Source organism: Hypomesus transpacificus, chromosome 3 (genome assembly GCF_021917145.1).
Source record: "Hypomesus transpacificus isolate Combined female chromosome 3, fHypTra1, whole genome shotgun sequence".
Lineage (NCBI taxonomy): Eukaryota > Metazoa > Chordata > Actinopteri > Osmeriformes > Osmeridae > Hypomesus > Hypomesus transpacificus.
This window is the reverse complement of record NC_061062.1, coordinates 595,736-616,184: the sequence shown is the minus strand read 5'-3', so window position 1 is coordinate 616,184 and position 20,449 is coordinate 595,736. Positions and strand designations below refer to the sequence as shown.

General features: G+C 53.4%; 2 protein-coding genes across 2 annotated transcripts in view; one reads left to right on the top strand and one right to left on the bottom strand.

The window, feature by feature from the left end:
- LOC124484021 (formin-like) overlaps positions 1 to 17,127 on the bottom strand; it is a 42,008-nt gene extending 24,881 nt beyond the window's left edge. Inside the window, 8 exon segments of the mRNA XM_047044690.1 lie at positions 656 to 743; positions 4,033 to 4,174; positions 9,255 to 9,463; positions 9,465 to 9,644; positions 9,647 to 10,057; positions 12,343 to 12,404; positions 14,201 to 14,321; positions 14,676 to 17,127. Coding sequence (XP_046900646.1) covers positions 656 to 743; positions 4,033 to 4,174; positions 9,255 to 9,463; positions 9,465 to 9,644; positions 9,647 to 10,057; positions 12,343 to 12,404; positions 14,201 to 14,321; positions 14,676 to 16,466 — 3,004 coding nt within the window. The 5' untranslated portion in view covers positions 16,467 to 17,127.
- A 674-nt stretch (positions 17,128 to 17,801) lies between these two features.
- On the top strand, positions 17,802 to 19,513 carry LOC124488539 (uncharacterized protein KIAA0754-like). Its single transcript, XM_047051194.1, has 2 exons — positions 17,802 to 17,811; positions 18,298 to 19,513. Exons 1-2 carry the CDS (start codon positions 17,802 to 17,804, stop codon positions 19,044 to 19,046), a joined length of 759 nt encoding a protein of 252 aa, XP_046907150.1. The 3' UTR covers positions 19,047 to 19,513.
- Positions 19,514 to 20,449: the final 936 nt, after the last annotated feature.

Here is a 20,449-nt window from a genome sequence, read left to right as displayed (position 1 = left end):
ACACACACACACACTCACACACCACACATTTCTCTGCTCTGTGTCAAGTCAGGGGATCTCTTTCTGACTGTGACCAGTGCTGCAGACTGCAGTGATAGGAGTACTATCGGACTGCAGTGGTTCCAACATCGCTCTGACAGGAAGTCTTTCCCCCTCCAACCCAACATGGTTCCCTGAGAAGCCAGGAGCATGTTGGGCTGAAACAACTTCATCTATTTAAGCAGCTACAAATATTCCTGCCTGTGGAGGCAGTAAAGGTGCGAAACAGAATCACTTCCATCTGACATTTATCAAGTCATCAATTTTTCAATCTGATGTTTACGTGTTTAATGAAAATAAAAACATTCTGAAGAGGCAAGGAAAGTGAGAGAGTGTGTGTGAGTGTGTATCTTTGTGTGAAAGAGAGTGTGTGTGACAGTTTGTGAGAGTGTGTGTTGTGTGAGTGTGTGTTGTGTGAGTGTGTGTTGTGTGAGTGTGTGTTGTGTGAGTGTGTGTTGTGTGAATGTGTGTTGTGTGAGTGTGTGTTGTGTGAGTGTGTGTTGTGTGAGTGTGTGTTGTGTGAGTGTGTGTTATGTGAATGTGTGTTGTGTGAGTGTGTGTTGTGTGAGTGTGTGTTGTGTGAGTGTGTGTTGTGTGAGTGTGTGTTGTGTGTCACCTTGCTGGATGTCCTTCATCTCCAGGTGCAGGCTGGAGATCAGGATGCCCACGGCTTGAGATCGCTTCCCGTCCAACAGCTTGATAATCTACACACACACACACACACACACGCACATTAGCCCACGTCACCTCCGTCTGCATGTCTGGATGCTGGAGAAGACATAACAGTCTGAGTCATCATAACACGTCTGTGAGGGTTCTGGGTTCATCCTGAACACTGAGTCATGTGGGTCCATGACAGGATCATCCTGAACACTGAGTCATATGGGTTCATGACAGGATCATCCTGAACACTGAGTCATATGGGTTCATGACAGGATCATCCTGAACACTGAGTCATATGGGTTCATGACAGGATCATCCTGAACACTGAGTCATATGGGTTCATGACAGGATCATCCTGAACACTGAGTCATATGGGTTCATGACAGGATCATCCTGAACACTGAGTCATATGGGTTCATGACAGGATCATGAGGGGCTGCAGTCCATCCAGGCCACAAACACTCAATCAAATAACACCATCAGAATACACAGCAAGGTTACCCTCTCAGGAAAAAAATAAAATTGTCCCCAAAAAATGGTAAACCATAAAAGGGCATCTCTTCTGGTCTGGACAAGCAGTCGAGAGCAGGGCCTTTCTTTTATAACAAACTATAAATTCACAGGATTTTTATTTGTGCCTACACATGGTCACAATTACTTATGACTGAATTAGCCATAAAGCCAGAGAGAGTTTTGGCTCTAAAACTTAATGTCTGGGCCGTCTTCATTAGGTAGCCTGTTCCAGCAGGGTCCTGATCCTGGGCCGCCACTGGGAACCAGGCTGGAACCCTTAGAAGTGGGTATTACGTTACAGAGTGAGTGCACGCTGTGGTGCACGCTCAGTCAGTCTCTGGATCACTGGGGATCTCCCACCCAGGGAGGAGGGGGGGGGGGGGATGGACGGGGGGGGGGGGGGGGATGGAGGGGAGAGGCTTTCCCAACACCTTTAATGAACTGCTCTGGACAGCCAGCACTAAAACCCTACCAGGAAGCCGCCACACTCCACTGTGGCTCCAGGACCCTAACCCAGGACTAGTGATTAGCCTGGCCAGTTAACTTAATGAGGAGAGACAACTGGATGTTTGGGTCTGCGAGGCGCGGGCGAGTGAGAAGACAGGCTCTCAGATGCTGATGCTGAGGGCCAAACAGACTGCTGCTGGGAGTCAGAGGAGAACAGCACCCTCCACTGGACACTAGCTGAACAACCTCATGTCTAGGGGTTAGCACGGACACCCATGCCATGGTGACACAAGTATGAGACGAGGAAAGCAGAGACAGATAAAAGAGAGAGGGACAGAGAGTGGAAGAGGAGTCGAGGGGGATAGAGATAGAGATAGAGATAGAGATAGAGACAGAGAGAGACAGAGACAGAGACAGAGAGAGAGAGAGAGAGAGAGAGAGAGAGCAGTGTGAGGACTAGCAGGTGGCTGGTGTTGAGCAGGGAGCAGCAGAGCAGCTGACAGTGTGCACAGCCCCGGCCTGCCTGCAGCTTCCTGTTGGCTGACTGACTAAAGCCAAACCCTGTCACGGGGCAGTTCAGCCAGGGCCACCTTACAATAACACAGGGATCAAGACATCTCCTCACTCTGTGGTCACAGCGCATCCCAGCCCCGTTTCCCTCTCCCTTTCCCTCTCTCTGTTAATCTTACAGCCACTCTCCTCCGTGTGACTCCACAGCAGACACATGCTTCACTAACCCCCATGTGAGGGCTCATCACTCATCTCCCACACGAGGGGAGAAGAACTCAAGCCAGACCCACGGTGTGTGAGCTGGGTGAGGGAGGATGTGTGTGTGGAGGGTAAGGGTGTGTGTGTGTGTGTGGAGGGTAAGGGTGTGTGTGTGTGGAGGGTAAGGGTGTGTGTGTGGAGGGTAAGGGTGTGTGTGTGTGTGTGGAGGGTAAGGGTGTGTGTGTGGAGGCTCCCTCCCTACAGAGCCTGCCAGGAGACACATGCCTGCAATCACACCGAGGGGCTTACGCCCCCTCAGCACCCCTCAGTCTCTGCTTTACGCCCCCTCAGCACCCCTCAGTCTCTGCTTTACGCCCCCTCAGCACCCCTCAGTCTCTGCTTTACGCCCCCTCAGCACCCCTCAGTCTCTGCTTTCATATGCTGATGAGAGGAGGCCTGAGGAGTTCCAATGGGGGCTTCATATCACAGACCAGACACCTGATACACATTACGCCTCCATGTAGGTGCCCTCCCTCCGGCCCCCCTCTCCTTGCCACCCTCCATCAGACACCCCCACTCGGCCCCCACCCTCCCCCCACCCCACCCTCTCTCCAGACTCTCGCTTTCCTCACCACCCTCCATCACACCCACACACCCTCCCCTCACCCCTCCCCACCAGCCTGTCACCCAGGGTTAGGGACCTGGCTGTAGAGCTGTGTTGAGGCCTCTACCATCGTTATAGCAGCCTGTAGCTACGAGGGTGGATTTGGTCTGGCAACACTTTATACAGGGTGCATCAGAACTGTCCTGTCATCACACACACACAGTTCAGACAGTCCCTGACATGAGGCCTGCAGGCAGTATGTTTCAGAAGAAAGCCATTATGTTTGCAGATAGCCTGGCTGCTCCTCGTGGTGTTGAAAGCGACAAGGTACTGGAGAGGAGCAGGATACTGATGGAGAGAAGGGAGAAAGGGAGGAGGTTTGTTCAGTGTTTGAGGATGGTGTGCTGGGTTGCTGTGTTGGCTGCTGGGGACACACAGACTAGCCATGCTGGAGCCGGACGGCAGCTCTCAGGTCTGTGGCTATCTGACCTGGATCTGAGGTCTGTGGCTATCTGACCTGGATCAAATGTTGGGCTAGTTTGAGCCCCACCAGATGGAGAGACACAGTGAAACACACACACACACACACACACAGGAGTGGACTGGAGCCCTAACTGATTGATCAGGGTATATGGATTGAGAGAGGGACAGTCTGGGCTGGTGGACGATTTTTTGCTGCTTGGACGCCAATCTCAGGACCGTGGGGGTGTGTGGGTAGGTAGGCGGCTGGGGGGGGGGGGTGGTTTGGGAGTGGGGCGGGCGGGGGGTTTGCGGCGGTTTTTGCTGATACTGCAGAAGCTGAAGCTCCAGAAGGGCTGAGTTGCTGTTCTGAGCTTGTGACTGCATGAGTGACGGAGCCAGTCTGACAGGGCGGCAGATGCCAGCTGGAAACATGGAAGCACTCAGCTATCAACCCTGCAGCACAGGGACTGGACTCGGAAGACAGCGTGACATTATTTACAGAGACTCTGACAACCTCTTTCACTGAGTAGGGTTCAGGACATGATGTGGTTGTGTGTGTGTGTGTGTCTGTGTGTGTGGTGTGTGTGTTACACCACCTTCTTAGCTTTGGTCTTCTTCTGGAAGGTGTCAGAGAGAGGCTTCTTCTTTGGTTGCTGCGTGGCTTTGGAGAACAGCTCCTCAAACTGCTCCGTGTTCACGATGTCTGGCTCCTTCAGAGAACCCCACAGCGTGTTGTTACTGCAAAGACAGAGCAGCAACTTTACTCTGGGGGTCAGGGTTAGGACAAGGACAGAACAGCAGCTTTACTCTGGGGGGAGCTAGAAGGAAATATACCCCAGTAACAACGGTCATAAAACTGAGTCAGAGATGAATTGAGAGATGACTTCTTGGAAATGAGGGAAGCCGGTGTGCTTTGGTGGAAAGATTCTCCCCTGCCAACAGATAAACATCATGGTTTGTGTCGTGGTTTATTTAATGTTTATTTTGAACTGTCTGGAGATTATATTTAGTCTCATCATCATGGCTTCAGTGTAAAAGAGCAAAGAATGTGTCTGTAAGCTATGACTGAGAACAATCCTGGACAGAACCCTAACCCACACTAACCCACACTACGAGGTGGGTCCATCTCTGTGCTAGAGGAGCACTTTACCCAACAAGGTGTACAGACACCAGGAATATTGTTTTCATAGTTGCTGAGTTACATGAACCAACAAACAGAGGGTGATGGGGAGCAGAGGGAGGAGGGGGTGGGGAGGAGGGGGTGGGGAGGAGGAGGGAGGAGGGGGCAGGGGAGGAGAGGATGAGGGGGTGGGGAGGAAGAGGAGGGGGTGGAGGGGAGGAGGAGGGAGGAGGGGGCAGGGGAGGAGGAGGGGAGGAGGAGGGGGTGGGGAGGAGGAGGGAGGAGGGGGCAGGGGAGGAGGAGGGAGGAGGGGGCAGGGGAGGAAGAGGAGGGGGTGGAGGGGAGGAGGAGGGGGTGGGGAGGAGGAGGAGGGAGGAGGGGGGAGCAGGGGGCCGGGGAGGAGGAGGGAGGAGGGGGCAGGGGAGGAGGGGAGGAGGAGGGGGTGGGGAGGAGAAGGGGAGGAGGGGAGGAGGAGGACGGGGCGGAGGGGAGGAGGAGGGAGCGGAGGGGAGAGGAGGGTAAGGGAGAGAGGGTATAGGATGGAGAGAAGGGCAGGTAGGTGAGGAACAGGACAGTGTGTCTCTAGACAGGAGGAACAGGACAGTGTGTCCCTAGACAGGAGGAACAGGACAGTGTGTCTCTAGACAGGAGGAACAGGACAGTGTGTCTGTAGACAGGAGGAACAGGACAGTGTGTCTCTAGACAGGAGGAACAGGACAGTGTGTCTCTAGACAGGAGGAACAGGACAGTGTGTCTGTATACAGGAGGAACAGGACAGTGTGTCTGTAGACAGGAGGAACAGGACAGTGTGTCTCTAGACAGGAGGAACAAGACAGTGTGTCTGTAGACAGGAGGAACAGGACAGTGTGTCTCTAGACAGGAGAAACAGGACAGTGTGTCTCTAGACAGGAGGAACAGGACAGTGTGTCTGTAGACAGGAGGAACAGGACAGTGTGTCTCTAGACAGGAGGAACAGGACAGTGTGTCTGTAGACAGGAGGAACAGGACAGTGTGTCTGTATACAGGAGGAACAGGACAGTGTATCTGTAGACAGGAGGAACAGGACAGTGTGTCTGTATACAGGAGGAACAGGACAGTGTGTCTGTATACAGGAGGAACAGGACAGTGTGTCTGTAGACAGGAGGAACAGGACAGTGTGTCTGTAGACAGGAGGAACAGGACAGTGTGTCTGTAGACAGGAGGAACAGGACAGTGTGTCTCTAGACAGGAGGAACAGGACAGTGTGTCTCTAGACAGGAGGAACAGGACAGTGTGTCTCTAGACAGGAGGAACAGGACAGTGTGTCTGTAGACAGGAGGAACAGGACAGTGTGTCTGTAGACAGGAGGAACAGGACAGTGTGTCTCTAGACAGGAGGAACAGGACAGTGTGTCTGTAGACAGGAGGAACAGGACAGTGTGTCTGTAGACAGGAGGAACAGGACAGTGTGTCTGTATACAGGAGGAACAGGACAGTGTGTCTGTATACAGGAGGAACAGGACAGTGTGTCTGTATACAGGAGGAACAGGACAGTGTGTCTGTATACAGGAGGAACAGGACAGTGTGTCTGTAGACAGGAGGAACAGGACAGTGTGTCTGTATACAGGAGGAACAGGACAGTGTGTCTGTATACAGGAGGAACAGGACAGTGTGTCTCTAGACAGGAGGAACAGGACAGTGTGTCTGTATACAGCAGGAACAGGACAGTGTGTCTGTATACAGGAGGAACAGGACAGTGTGTCTGTAGACAGGAGGAACAGGACAGTGTGTCTGTAGACAGGAGGAACAGGACAGTGTGTCTGTATACAGGAGGAACAGGACAGTGTGTCTGTAGACAGGAGGAACAGGACAGTGTGTCTGTAGACAGGAGGAACAGGACAGTGTGTCTGTAGACAGGAGGAACAGGACAGTGTGTCTGTAGACAGGAGGAACAGGACAGTGTGTCTGTAGACAGGAGGAACAGGACAGTGTGTCTGTAGACAGGAGGAACAGAGTCCAGCCTAGGGTTTCTTCCCTTCCTCCAGGAGAAGCAGACCCACGTGGAGCCTAACCCCAGCAGAGCCCGGGGAGGCCGGCCCAGAGCTGGACGGCACCGTGGCAACCCCCCAGGACACATCAGAGACATGTGGATCCACTCTCAACTACACACACAGACTGCATCCCAGACTACACAGACACGTTGGCACTATGTGACTTTATAAACAAATATATTCCTTCCACACATTTCTGTCACATTAGTATTTCTGAAGTCACTAGGTTAGACTTATTAAGGTTCCCTGCAGACAGACAGACAGACAGACAGACAGACAGACAGAGACAGACAGACAGACAGACAGACAGACAGACAGACAGACAGACAGACAGACAGACAGACAGGCTGCTGCTGCTGCTGCCAGGCTGGTAACCAGCCACAGACAGGCTGCCAGTAACTCCATTAGGGTCAAGTGAGCCCAGTTGTTTCTGACTGTTAGGATGTCTGACAGGATGAGCCTGCTGTATTCATCCTCTCCTCTGACAGGATGAGCCTGCTGTATTCATCCTCTCCTCTGACAGGATGAGCCTGCTGTATTCATCCTGTCCTCAGCTCCATGAAAGGAGGTTTGGTCAGAGGCTATGCTGGGAAGCGTAACTACGTGAACCCCACCAGTCACACTTTAGTAGACAATGTTTCAAATTTCCCTGACTGTGCTGCAATGATAATGATTATTTACTGTTTACTACCTGTCGTAGCTTTAACAAAAACAGCATCTATACATGCCATCAATTGTTTTGACGTGTAATTGCAGTCCTGGCTTGGTTTCAGAGCCCACAGTGGTTCCTCACTGAGCTGGAAGCCAGGGTGCTCCCTGCGTCGACACACATCACAGTTACAGCTCCAAAATATTTATCACTCGTTGACTTGCCTGTCTGGACTGAATTTTACACACAAAAATCACTGTGGCCCAGTCAGCCCTTCACAGTTGGCTTGAAGTGTGTGTGTGCGTGCCTGCGTCCCTTCAGAGAGAGAGAGTGTGTGTGTATGTGTGTGTGTGAGTGTGAACTGCTGCCTGACTTTCCCGTGCATCCAACCGTAAAAATACAAGGCCATAAAGTCAGGGGACTGGAACACGGCAGAGACCACAGCCACTTCAAATGAGCTGAGTAACCCGCTCCATCAGTGTGTGTACAAGCCCAGCCGGCCCAGGAGCCGGCCCAGGCTGGAAAAGGAGCCAGCCCTAACCGTAACCCAGGCTGGAGGAGGAGCCAGCCCTAACCCTAACCCAGGCTGGAGGAGGAGCCAGCCCTAACCCTAACCCAGGCTGGAGGAGGAGCCAGCCCTAACCCTAACCCAGGCTGGAAGAGGAGCCAGCCCTAACCCTAACCCAGGCTGGAGGAGGAGCCAGCCCTAACCCTAACCCAGGCTGGAGGAGGAGCCAGCCCTAACCCTAACCCAGGCTGGAGGAGGAGCCAGCCCTAACCCTAACCCAGGCTGGAGGAGGAGCCAGCCCTAACTCTAACCCAGCAGCAGAAGCTGTGTCTGGGGGACGGGCACCCAGCGAGTGCAGTTAACCCAGCGAGTGCAGTTAACCCAGCGAGTACAGTTATCTGGTACGCTGCTGCCACTGCCAAGGACAAGAGCAGGCTGCAGCATATCATCCGCTCTGCGGAGATGGTGATTGGCTGCAATCTGCCTTCCCTCGAGGACCCTGAGGCGAGCGAAGAAGATTATGGTGGACTCCTCCCACCCTGGACACTCCCCGTTTCAGTCACTCCCCTCCGGCAGAAGGCTGCGGTCCATCAGGACCAAAACCTCACGCCACACAAACAGTTTCTTCCCTTCCGCTGTTGGCCTCCTCTACAAGGCCAAGAGTTCACACTGACTTTAATGACTTCATGTCTTAAAACAATTGCATTTGCACTACTCACAATGTGTAATATTTGTATTTTATATTGTATTTTATACTGTAAATTGGCAACTTATATTTTATTTTATGGCAACTATTTTAATTGTATTCCACTTAGTATGGCTAGTTTATGTATCCTTAGTATAGTAAGACCATATATCTAAATTTAAGATTCCTATATGTTTATTGTATGCATCTTCCTGCCAAAGCAAATTCCTTGTCTGTGCAAACTTTCATGGCGAATAAATCCCTTTCTGATTCTGATTCTGAGTACAGTTAACCCAGTGAGTACAGTTAACCCACGGCTCCTTATGAAGACAGCTTATAAGAACATCAGCCATGGCAAGAGTTAGGCCATAATCATGGCAACACCAACATGTGAGAGGGAACCAAGGGTGTCAGATGGCTGAGCGGTGAGGGAGTTGGGCTAGTAATCAGAAGGACACAACATCATGTGGCACGGCGGGGATCGATTCCCCGCCGTGCCACATGATGTTGTGTCCTTGGGCAAGGCACTTCACCCTACTTGCCTCGGGGGGAATGTCCCTGTACTTACTGTAAGTCGCTCTGGATAAGAGCGTCTGCTAAATGACTAAATGTAAATGTAACATGAGTGAGGTAGATATCACAGTGAGGTAGGTATCACAGTGAGGTAGATATCACAGTGAGGGTAGATATCACAGTGAGGGTAGGTATCACAGTGAGGGTAGATATCACAGTGAGGTAGATATTACAGTGAGGTAGGTAACACAGTGAGGTAGGTAACACAGTGAGGTACATATGACAGTGAGGTAGATATCAGTGAAGGGACCTACTTGCTGTCCTGGATTTGGATCCTGGTCCAGTAAAGAGGCTTCATGGGCAACGCCGGTTCCTTGGTCGGTTTCCGTGGTGCCTTCTCCACCTGTGAGCCAAACCCAAAACCTGCCGGCGGGGGCGGGGGTGGGGGGCCGCAGCCTGGGGGGGGCGGGGCTGGAGGAGGCCCACACCCGGGTGGGGGGGGGAGGGGGCGGGGGGCCGCAGCCTGGGGGGGGCGGGGCTGGAGGAGGCCCACACCCGGGTGGGGGGGGAGGGGGCGGGGGGCCGCAGCCTGGGGGCGGCGGAGGTGGGGGGCCGCAGCCTGGGGGGGGCGGGGGTGGTGGAGGAGGGGGCGGGGGGCCACACCCAGGAGGAAGGGGTGGGGGAGGGGGGGTGCCATGTTGCCATGACATGGAGGAGGTGGGGGGGGCGGGGCACCGGACTGGCCGGGGAAGGGAGGGGGGGGTGGTGGGGGTGGGGGTATAGAGGGACCCGAGGCCTGCTCCACCTTGCCCCCCAGACTGTGGCTGATGGAGTCCAGGTTGAGTTTGTTGGGCAGGCTGTTCTGCCCCGGGCTCCGGCTGGCTGCCTCGCCCTCTGGGGGCCGGAGGAAGCTCTCCCGGTCTGTCTGGACGCACACGTTCCGGAAGGTTCTAGGCGGAAGGTCTTCTTCCGTGGTAACACTGGCCTCGCAGGGCTCACCGCGCTCCTGACCTCCGCACGCCTGGTCTCTCCGCAGCTGGGCTACCACGCTCTCCAGCCGGGCCACCGCAACAGCATGCTCCCCACGCACCTCGAAGATCTTCAGCCCAAACTCCACCTGCAAGGGACACGGAGGGACGTGGAGGATGATAGGGTGAGGATCAGGAGGATGATAGGGTGAGGATCAGGAGGATGATAGGGTGAGGATGATGGGCTAATTTCTGTCAAAGGGGCTCTTTCAATACACCAGGTGGTTTCCTCACAGCCCTTTCACAGACAAAGCGCGAACGGCAGATTCAAACCAGAATAACGTGGAGGATCAGGGTCAAACACAGAGGAGATGAAGCCAGACTTAAAAAAGAGGAAAGTGAAACTGTTTTGCAATTCATCAAACACATGTTATGTGTTACAGTGTGGTCAGCAAGAAAACAGGACTAGGCACGTTCTCCCTTCTGGAGGGTTCCACAGCATGTTTCTGGGTGTTGATAACAACCCACAAGATCAGGACCAGCGACAAATAAAAGACTGTTAAATAACAGACTGCTGACTCATCAGATCTTAAATGGCCACTTACTACAACCGTTTCCCAAAGACAATTGCTAAAATCAGAAAGCAATTACTCTCCCAGAAGGCTGTTCTATCGCCCTGGCACGGTGTTTAGCTTACTCACTCTTATGTTCCGGCCTTTCTCGGAAACAGAGAGAACACATAAACATAATAGGAGGATTTCATGGTGATCTGTGAGAAACTATCTAACATTCAGTGTTGAATTGCATCTCCTTGGCAGCCAGGGGACAGCTGGACAAACATTGTATCAGAGAAACACATACAACTCATCTTTCAAAAGTTTTTTTTAAATGAGTCTTTCACATCTCTGGAAAGCAGGTCTTCCTTTTCATCCTGGCTGAAACGAGGTGACTCTGATCAGAGCATCCAGACCTGCTCAGGGCTCATGGCTTCCACCCCTGGCTCCCTCAGTCCCCTTCAGCAACACACACATGCAGAGTACCTGTCCCCTGAACCATGCCTGAGGAGCTATATCGGCTGTTCTTCAAACCTTTCACTCATTCCCCTAATCTGACATTTGTTCTGACATGGTGCAGTAGACTGTGATGATGTTCTCATGGTGTGACTGGACCTCAACTCCTGGTCATTGTTATCCATCTGGCCAGACCACTACGGCAGAACATGATTCATCTGTGTTTGATTGGTGCCATCTAGTGTTTCAGGAGAAGAACTGTAGTTGTTCCACTAATTACACAACACACAGCAGAAGGAGGGGTATGGCAGGTCCTTCCTGCTGCTGTGAGACTATACACCCAGCACTGCTCTACCTTCCTGCTGCTGCTATGAGACTATACACCCAGCACTGCTCTACCTTCCTGCTGCTGCTGTGAGACTATACACCCAGCACTGCTCTACCTTCCTGCTGCTGCTGTGAGACTATACACCCAGCACTGCTCTACCTTCCTGCTGCTGTGAGACTATACACCCAGCACTGCTCTACCTTCCTGCTGCTGCTGTGAAACTATACACCCAGCACTGCTCTACACACACAAACACACACAGGACTCAACCACTCTAAATAATTAATGGACACACTTAAAGTGCCATAACTTAAAGTGCAATATTTATATTTATTTATTTATATTTAGTCTCAATATGCAACTAGTGTTATATTTTTATTGTATCTTGTACGAACTTTATACATTTCTATACATACTTTTCTGTCCACTTTGCTGCTGTAATGCCCAAATTTCTCCATTGTGGGACGAATAAAGGTATATCTTATCTTATAAGGAAAACATCAGTACAGCCCTTACTGAGGGCCTTGCTGAGGGCCAGACTGAGGGCCAGACTGACGGCCAGACTGAGGGCCAGACTGAGGGCCAGACTGAGGGTCAGACTGAGGGCCTTACTGAGGGCCAGACTGAGGGCCAGACTGAGGGCCTTACTGAGGGCCAGACTGAGGGCCAGACTGAGGGCCAGACTGAGGGCCTACTGAGGGCCAGACTGAGGGCCAGACTGAGGTCCTTACTGAGGGCCAGACTGAGGGCCTTACTAAGGGCCTTACTGAGGGCCAGACTGAGGGCCAGACTGAGGGCCTTACTGAGGGCCTACTGAGGGCCAGACTGAGGGCCAGACTGAGGGCCAGACTGAGGGCCTTACTGAGGGCCTTACTGAGGGCCAGACTGAGGGCCTTACTGAGGGCCAGACTGAGGGCCTTACTGAGGGCCAGACTGAGGGCCAGACTGAGGGCCAGACTGAGGGCCTTACTGAGGGCCAGACTGAGGGCCAGACTGAGGGCCAGACTGCGGGCCAGACTGAGGGCCAGACTGAGGGCCAGACTGAGGGCCAGACTGAGGGCCTTACTGAGGGACTTACTGAGCGCAGTTTACTTACATGTAGTGTCTCCACCTCTTCCTTGCATTCTCTCTTCAGCTGGAGGAGGGCAGCTTGGTGCTCTGGGGAAAGACAGAGGACACCACACTGAAGAACACACATACACAGCCCTATCACAGCTCTCTATCCTGGGTGAGCACGTGGACTTGGCCCCGGGGCGCTGGCCCGCTGTGCCTGAGAGGAAGACAGCAGGATGGGGCCGAGGCACAGACTGACGCCCTGGTGGACGACCTGGCATGCGTGTGTGTGTGTGTGTTGCTCTGCTCCCTGCACGTGTGTGTGTTCACATTGTGTGAGAGATGAATAAAGGATTCTTCTAAATGTGTCATTAGATGACAGATGTTACAACCACAGAGTTGAAGTGTGGAGGCAGGGCAGTCTTACAGCGTCTCTCTCTCTGCAACATCACAACAGACCAAAGAGACTCGCTTTTGTTTTCATGTCTCACTTTAACAATGAAGGACATGAACGCTTGGAAGACTGCCAGGAGATAAAAGCTTCAGAGGGTGGATCAGTTTCTAAACGTTTAACATGTCATCTGCGACTGCACAGACCGGTTGTAAATGCTGTTCCAGTGGTGATTCTGAGACGGGCAGGAGTGCTCCGGCTCTATTCATCATCTAATAGTTCTATCGAATTCTATAAGGCAACGTTGTGATTAAACATGTAGCTTGTGGGTTATAAAGATTGTTTGGTGGTTTACTATGACAGATGAGTTCTTCTTTCTAAGGCTTTACAACAGTTTTACTGCGTCAAGGCTTGACGGTTTATCTATCTGATGAAACCTTTGCACTGGTTTCTAAATGCCAGGAGAGATTAACCAAGAGGTGGTTACCCCAGCCTTACACAGGACTCTGCGTAGCACTGCAGAACAGCGAGCACCAACACTTTGACAGGAATGAACTTTTTCCATGTAATTGGATAAAGATCATTTAGAGGTGTGTGTGCTTGTGGCCTGTGTAAATCTTGAAGGAGAGAGAGAGAGACAGAGAGAAGAGAGAGAGAGAGAGAGAGAGAGACAGAGAGAGACAGAGACAGAGAGAGAGAGAGAGAGAGAGAGAGAGACAGAGACAGAAGAGCGAGAGAGAGAGAGAGAGAGAGAGAGAGAGAGAGAGAGAGAGAGAGAGAGAGAGAGAAGAAAGAGAGAGAGAGACAAAGAGAGAAGAGAGAGAGAGAGACAGAGAGAGAGACAGAGAGAGAGAGAGAGAGAGAGAGAGAGAGAGAGAGAGAGAGAGAGAGAGAGAGAGAGAGAGAGAGAGAGAGAGAGAGAGAAGAAAGAGAGAGAGAGACAAAGAGAGAAGAGAGAGAGGGCAGGAGAGACATACAGAGACTGAAGTCAGTGTAGAACATGACAACAACAAAATCTATCCCTCAGAGTCACAGGTGCCTTTACCTTCCTAAGCTTCCCACTATTTTGAGATGCCACAAAACAAACAAACCCAAACCGTGACTGTGTTGGACCATATCCCTGCTTGAACTGGGTTTAAGGGATCTGTCCCCCTGGTGCTAGCCTGGCTGGCCTGGGCCTGGGCCTGGACCTGGGCCAGCTGCAGGGCTGATGCAACACTTGCTGTCAGACACAGACTCTGTGTCACCTCTATTAGATCAGGAGGGCAGATTTGCGTGTTTTGGGAGGAGAACATCTGGATAAGTGAGTGTGGAGGCATTGAGGTTATTTCTGGTGAGGCATATGGGTCTCAAATCACTCAAATGAGGCAGCTACTGCACCAAGGAATTTCAGATGGAACAGAAACAAGGCTCCTGTATGAGCCCAAATGCACCGACACCTCCTCCAGTTAGTCTAGTGGCGTGCGTCTGAGCCAGACTGGAGTGGGGCTGTCTAGCAGGGCTGTCTTACCTGCCTCGGTGTAGCGTAGGCCCACCTTCTCCTCCTCCTCCTTGGGCTTGGGAGGGGGCCAGACCGCCTGCAGGCGTCCAGGGGTGCGGTCCTCACTGTCTGTGGGGGAGGTGATCTCCGACTAAGGGGGCAGGAGAGAGAGCCAGGTTAACACAGTCTCTACTGGGGGGGCAGGAGAGACACAATACAGGATGGAACATGAAGCTGGTACGTGATAAGGACTAGAAGGTTCCCTTAAGTCAGCTGTGAACATAGAATGTTTCAGTGTCTCTGTGTTTGTATTCACTAATCCAACACTCAGACCGTAGCCAAACACACTTTGTATTGTATATAAAAATGACAGAAGAATATAATTAATAAGTTAAGGTGAACCAGCACTGCAGACAAACACGTCAAAAGAGAGGAAGGAGGAGGGTAGAACACGGTGCTACTGTTGGGCATGTTGTAGGGAGCCACCACTGCTGTGAGAACATACATGAGCCTCGCCAGGACTTCTGGGTTCGGTAACGGAAGACCTGGAGGTTCTCTCAAAGATGGACTTCAGCAGCTCCTTCTCTGCCCTGATCTTCCTCTTCAGAGCCTCCAGGTCCTCAGGCTCCTTCTGGGCAGCCTTGGAACTGAAGAGGCTCTTGAAGGTGTTGAGAGCAGCTTCCGAGGTGGTCCGGCCCCCTGTCGGAGGGGTGCCAGGGTGTGGGAGCTCCCCTTCCCTGAGTGTCTTTGGCGGAGCCTCCTGCCTGTCCTCCGGCTGGGGCTCGTCCAGGCTGAGCAGCTGGTTCAGCTGGCCCAGCAGCTTGCTCTTGGTTTCAGTCACCGGCTTGGGCTCGGAGCGCCTCCGGGCCGGGGAGGTGCTGACATGCTCCGGGAGGATCCTGGCCTTGTTGACCGTCTTCTTCAGGCTCAGCAGGGCCAGGTCACAGTCCCTCGGCTGGATCTCCCTCTCCTCCCCCGACGCCCCCTTCTTCAGCACGCGCAGCCCGCTGAAGAGAGCAGGCAGCTGGAAGGTGGTGGCGGGGGCCGATCCTCCGGAGGGGGACCTGCTGGTGGAGGGGGAGGGTGTGGGGCAGGAGGGCCCTGCATCTGGTCTCCTGCCGGCCGACATGCTGCCCTCGTCCCTGGGAGGGGTGGGACCTGGAACGGCACTTGGCTGGCTGTCAGTTGAGGATTCACCAGGGACACGCGACATGCTCTCTGAAAGGCCTTTTGTCAGGGAGCGCTGGCTGGAGGAGGCTGGCCTGGGCCTGGAGCCGATGGTGGGAGAGTCCAGGCTGCATGTCCTCTCTGTCCTCTTGCAGGACCGGGGCTTCTCCCCATGCCCCCCGTCCTGCCCTGGTGGAGAGGCAGGATGTTCAGCTCCAGCCTGGCAGGCCCGCGCTCTAAAGCTCAGAGACTTGAGAGACGAGGGTGGAGGGGAGCCGGTGTCCAGGCCTGTTCCTGCCTCCAGACCCCGGGAGCTGCTGGCCGGCTTGGACCCCTCTGAGCCCATGGCTCCTGGCTCTGGTTGCGCCGGGCCAGGCGACGGGAGAGTGGCGGGGGCTTCTTCAGGAGCTGTCTGCTTGCTGGCGGAGGAGAGCAGTGCAGGATCTGTCTCAGAGGGACACGGCCGTGTGAACCTGGCAGTGAAGAGAACAGAGGTGTCTTTGAGGGACCTCTCCACAAGGCTGTGTGCTCTCCTAGCAGCCAGGCGCTGCTCTGACTCAGTGGTATCTCTCTGTGCAGGACGACATGACAGCTGACTCGCATTACCGTCCTCCAATCCGCTCTTGTCCTCCTCGCTCGGGTGGTGCGGCCCAGGGATGGCGATCTCATGTGATTGGCCGAGGCTGCTAAACGCCTCGTCATCCCCAGACTCTTCATCACTGAAGGTCTCGACCATGGTGACCTGGACCAGGTCTGGATCGGCCATGCTCTCCACATTCGCCTCATTCTCCTTACAGGACTCAATCTCCCAGGATTCAACAGTCTGCTCAGCGTCAGGGGGAGGGGCCGCGGGGGAGGGAGGCCCACTCCTCACCTTTGTCCCAGCGGGGGGCCCGTCAGCGGGGGGGCCGTCACCACTGATAAGATCCTGGGCACTTTGATCACCCTCACTGGCACAGCTGTCGTCATCAGACAGGATCTTGAAGGAGGTCAGGACGGCTGTGTCTGCCCCAGCCTGCCTGGCTGAGTCAGTCCGCTCGCGTGTGAAGATGGTGGAGAACATGTTGAGGAAGGAACTAGGAGGGGCTTTCCCCTGTCCATCACAGCTGCCGTTACTGACACTGTCCATTTCCACACTGTCACTGAGGTAGTGTTTGCAGAAAGCCAATTGACTGGGAGCCAAGCAGGAAGCCAGGTAGTGAGCTAGTCCAACACAGTGCTTCCATTCAGAGTGTCACAAAAGGCTCATCTCCCCCACCTCCAGCTCTCCACGCTGGTCCTGGCCCACTTACACGGTTTACAGGAACAAAAGACCTTTGTTGTGGCAAATACCCAAGTCCCTCAGTCAGGTCAGCTAGCTCCCCTGCTGCTCTCTAACCCTGTCAGAATATAAACACACAGCACTGCACAGACAAACACCTTCTCCAAACACACAGAAGTAGTCGTCTAGATATCACAGTTTACTAAAAATGCTATTATGCCAGAGAGCAAGGAGAAATTCCAAAGCATTCTGGTACAAGCCGATCTGTTCAGCTGCTGAAGGCATGTCCTGGCATAATCCTTCTGGGAAATGAAACAAAAAATACTGAGCCTTTTCTCAAACGTATCCGAGCAAGTATGAAACCATGGGTTGAGAAAGTGCCGGAAAGTTCCACGTGAAGTTTCCTCTGTACCAGTGTACGTCTGTGAGAGTCAACTCTCTCTCCTCTTACCCCTCCCTCAGAGTGTGTGTGTCCCACCCCACAGAGAGTTCAGGGAGTGTGTGTGTGAGAGTGTGAGAGAGAGAGAGAAAGAGGGAAAGGTCCTTGACGTTGCGTGGCCTACTGGTCTAGCCGGTCTGGTCCCGCCCCGCTGGGGAGGACCCACGCAGGCAGAGCAGGTGTCTGGTTACAAACGCTCACTTCCGCAAGTTGGTCGCTCCAGGTAACACAAACACTACCTCTCTCTCTAATTCTCTCTTTCTCTCCTTCTCTCTGCCTCTAAAACAAGCATGTGCGCACGCACACTAGCAGAGCTAAGCAAAGCTAGCAGAGCTAAGCAGAGCTAGCAGAGCTAAGCAGAGCTAATCCTTCTGTGGTCAGGTGGAATGCTAGGAAGGTCCAACCCCAGCCCCAGTGAGGCTAACCCAGCCCCAGCCTCAGCCCCAGCCTCAGCCCCAGCCCCAGCCCCAGCCCCATGAGGCTAATGCTGTGGTGATTAGCCAACCTGACCCTTAGCCAGGAACAAGCTTCCACTTCATGTGTCATCAGCAATGAAGCTTCACTCAAACACACACAGACCAGGCCACAGGAACATGCAGAACTTAGACAGAAACTTCGTTTTGATGAATCTTGAAAGTGTGGAAGGTTTATCTATTCTGATTACACAGTAAAGTATCACTCAGTTTTCATTCTAATTTAAGATTTAAAAAGAGCACATATTTGTCTTCTGAAGAAAATAATAATTGTTCAGTGAGCTTGTGGGAATGATTCAAGGTCTGTCACGGTCATGTGACCTGATGTCACTGACCACATTCCTCCTAACCCACGGAGCATCCATTTTTTGATTTTTTACATTTTAGTCATTTAGCAGACGTTCTTATCCAGAGCGACTTACAGTAAGTACAGGGACATTCCCCCGAGGGAAGTAGGGTGAAGTGCCTTGCCCAAGGACACAACGTGATTTGGCACGGCCGGGAATCGAACCGACAGCCTTCTGATTACTAGCCCGATACCCTAACCGCTCAGCCACCTGACTCCCATTCAGCAGGAGACAAAAATACAATATCTCACTGTTCTTCATCCAGATACTGTATGTCCTTTTCTATCTAATGTAATCTCATTTCATTCTAATATTATTCATTGTCAATCATAGGCTGATAGCATCTTTATCACAATAGTATGCAACATCATCATTTGTCTTATTTGTTTGGTAAGCATTATTCCATTATTGGTTATGTAGGGATTAAAACAAATCCTCAGATGCTGTTTCTGTCCCTGAAACATTAGGTTCCCTGGGTCATTATGTAAGCCTGGGGTTAGGTCACACACACCACCGCAAAGCTCCCAGTGAGCCAGCCTCCAGCTGCAAGCCTCTCAGAGGTCCCATTGAGCCAGCCTCCAGCTGCAAGCCCCTCAGCGCTCCCATTGAGCCAGCCTCCAGCTGCAAGCCCCTCAGCGCTCCCAGTGAGCCAGCCTCCAGCTGCAAGCCCCTCAGCGCTCCCAGTGAGCCAGCCTCCAGCTGCAGGCCCCTCAGCGCTCCCATTGAGCCAGCCTCCAGCTGCAGGCCCCTCAGCGCTCCCAGTGAGCCAGCCTCCAGCTGCAAGCCCCTCAGAGGTCCCAGTGAGCCAGCCTCCAGCTGCAGGCCCCTCAGCGCTCCCAGTGAGCCAGACTCCAGCTGCAGGCCCCTCAGCGCTCCCAGTGAGCCAGCCTCCAGCTGCAGGCCCCTCAGCGCTCCCAGTGAGCCAGCCTCCAGCTGCAGGCCCCTCAGCGCTCCCAGTGAGCCAGCCTCCAGCTGCAAGCCCCTCAGAGGTCCCAGTGAGCCAGCCTCCAGCTGCAGGCCCCTCAGCGCTCCCAGTGAGCCAGCCTCCAGCTGCAGGCCCCTCAGCGCTCCCAGTGAGCCAGCCTCCAGCTGCAGGCCCCTCAGCGCTCCCAGTGAGCCAGCCTCCAGCTGCAAGCCCCTCAGCGCTCCAAGCCAGCCTCCAGCTGCAGGCCCCTCATTCGCTGAGTGAATGTATTCATATGACAATTGTTTAACATGTAACTGGGAAAACCCCTCACCACAACAGCTGAAACCATGTGACTGTTCAGAAGAGTGCTGGGTGATAATGTGAGTGCTTTTCTGTCAGTCTATCCTGCTGCTGGTCTGCTGCCTTCTAAAATCCCAGACTGAGACACACCCAGATTATCTGCAAGAGGCACAGTAGCTTAACGTTAAAACCCTGACAGCCAGAGGCTGGAGTCAAGGCAGGCAAACATCAATCTAACCGGTGACAATAAGCCAGAGTTCAGTTAGAGGCAAGGTTTGGTAACTGCAGAGCGGTCGCTAGTGTTGTTATGCTACAGCGTTGTCATGGCTTCATGACATTCCAGTGTGTTCCAGAGAGTATCCCAGGAGGACAGAGCCTCTGTGTGTCTCTGAGCAGTCGGTCTGGAAGAGACGACAGGGCCTAGCGCAGGCTGCCTGTGTCCTGGTGTGTCCTGGTGTCTCCTGGTGTGTCTTAGTGTCTCCTGGTGTGTCCTGGTGTCTCCTGGTGTGTCTTAGTGTCTCCTGGTGTCTCCTGGAGTGTCCTTGTGTCTCCTGGTGTGTCCTGGTGTCTCCTGGTGTGTCCTGGTGTCTCCTGGTGTGTCCTTGTGTCTCCTGGTGTGTCCTGGTGTCTCCTGGTGTGTCTTAGTGTCTCCTGGTGTGTCCTGGTGTCTCCTGGTGTCTCCTGGTGTGTCTTAGTGTCTCCTGGTGTGTCCTGGTGTCTCCTGGTGTGTCTTAGTGTCTCCTGGTGTGTCCTGGTGTCTCCTGGTGTGTCTTAGTGTCTCCTGGTGTGTCTTAGTGTCTCCTGGTGTGTCCTTGTGTCTCCTGGTGTGTCCTGGTGTCTCCTGGTGTGTCCTGGTGTGTCCTGGTGTCTCCTGGTGTGTCCTGGTGTGTCCTGGTGTGTCCTGTCAGCTGCTGGTTCAGCCACCTTGGGCCACATTAGCCAGTGTCACCACTCCAGTGTCGTCAGGTGGTTTAAAGCGTTAGGGTTAGGATAGGGTTAGGGCTAGGGTTTAAAGCTTGAGTGGAATGAGATCCATGGTGCTTTGCAGCCTTGATGGAAAAACACCACAGCACCACACTGGTCTAACAGCACCACAGCACCACACCGGTCTAACAGAACCAGGGTGGTGTGCAGGAGGTGTGCAGCTGTACAGGTGTGCAGGTTTGATAATGTTGCTCTCACCGTGCCCTCCAGTTTGGGGTAGTAGGGCGTGTCTCCGATGATGTCATCCTCAGGGGGCGTGATCCTGAGGAAGTCCAGGTGCTCAGGGCGGGAGGAGCGGGACAGGGGCTTCTGGGAGATGGAGTCCTCACCATCCAGCATCCAGATATCATGATCCTGCCTCAGGAGGGCATCCTCTACACACACACACACACACACACACA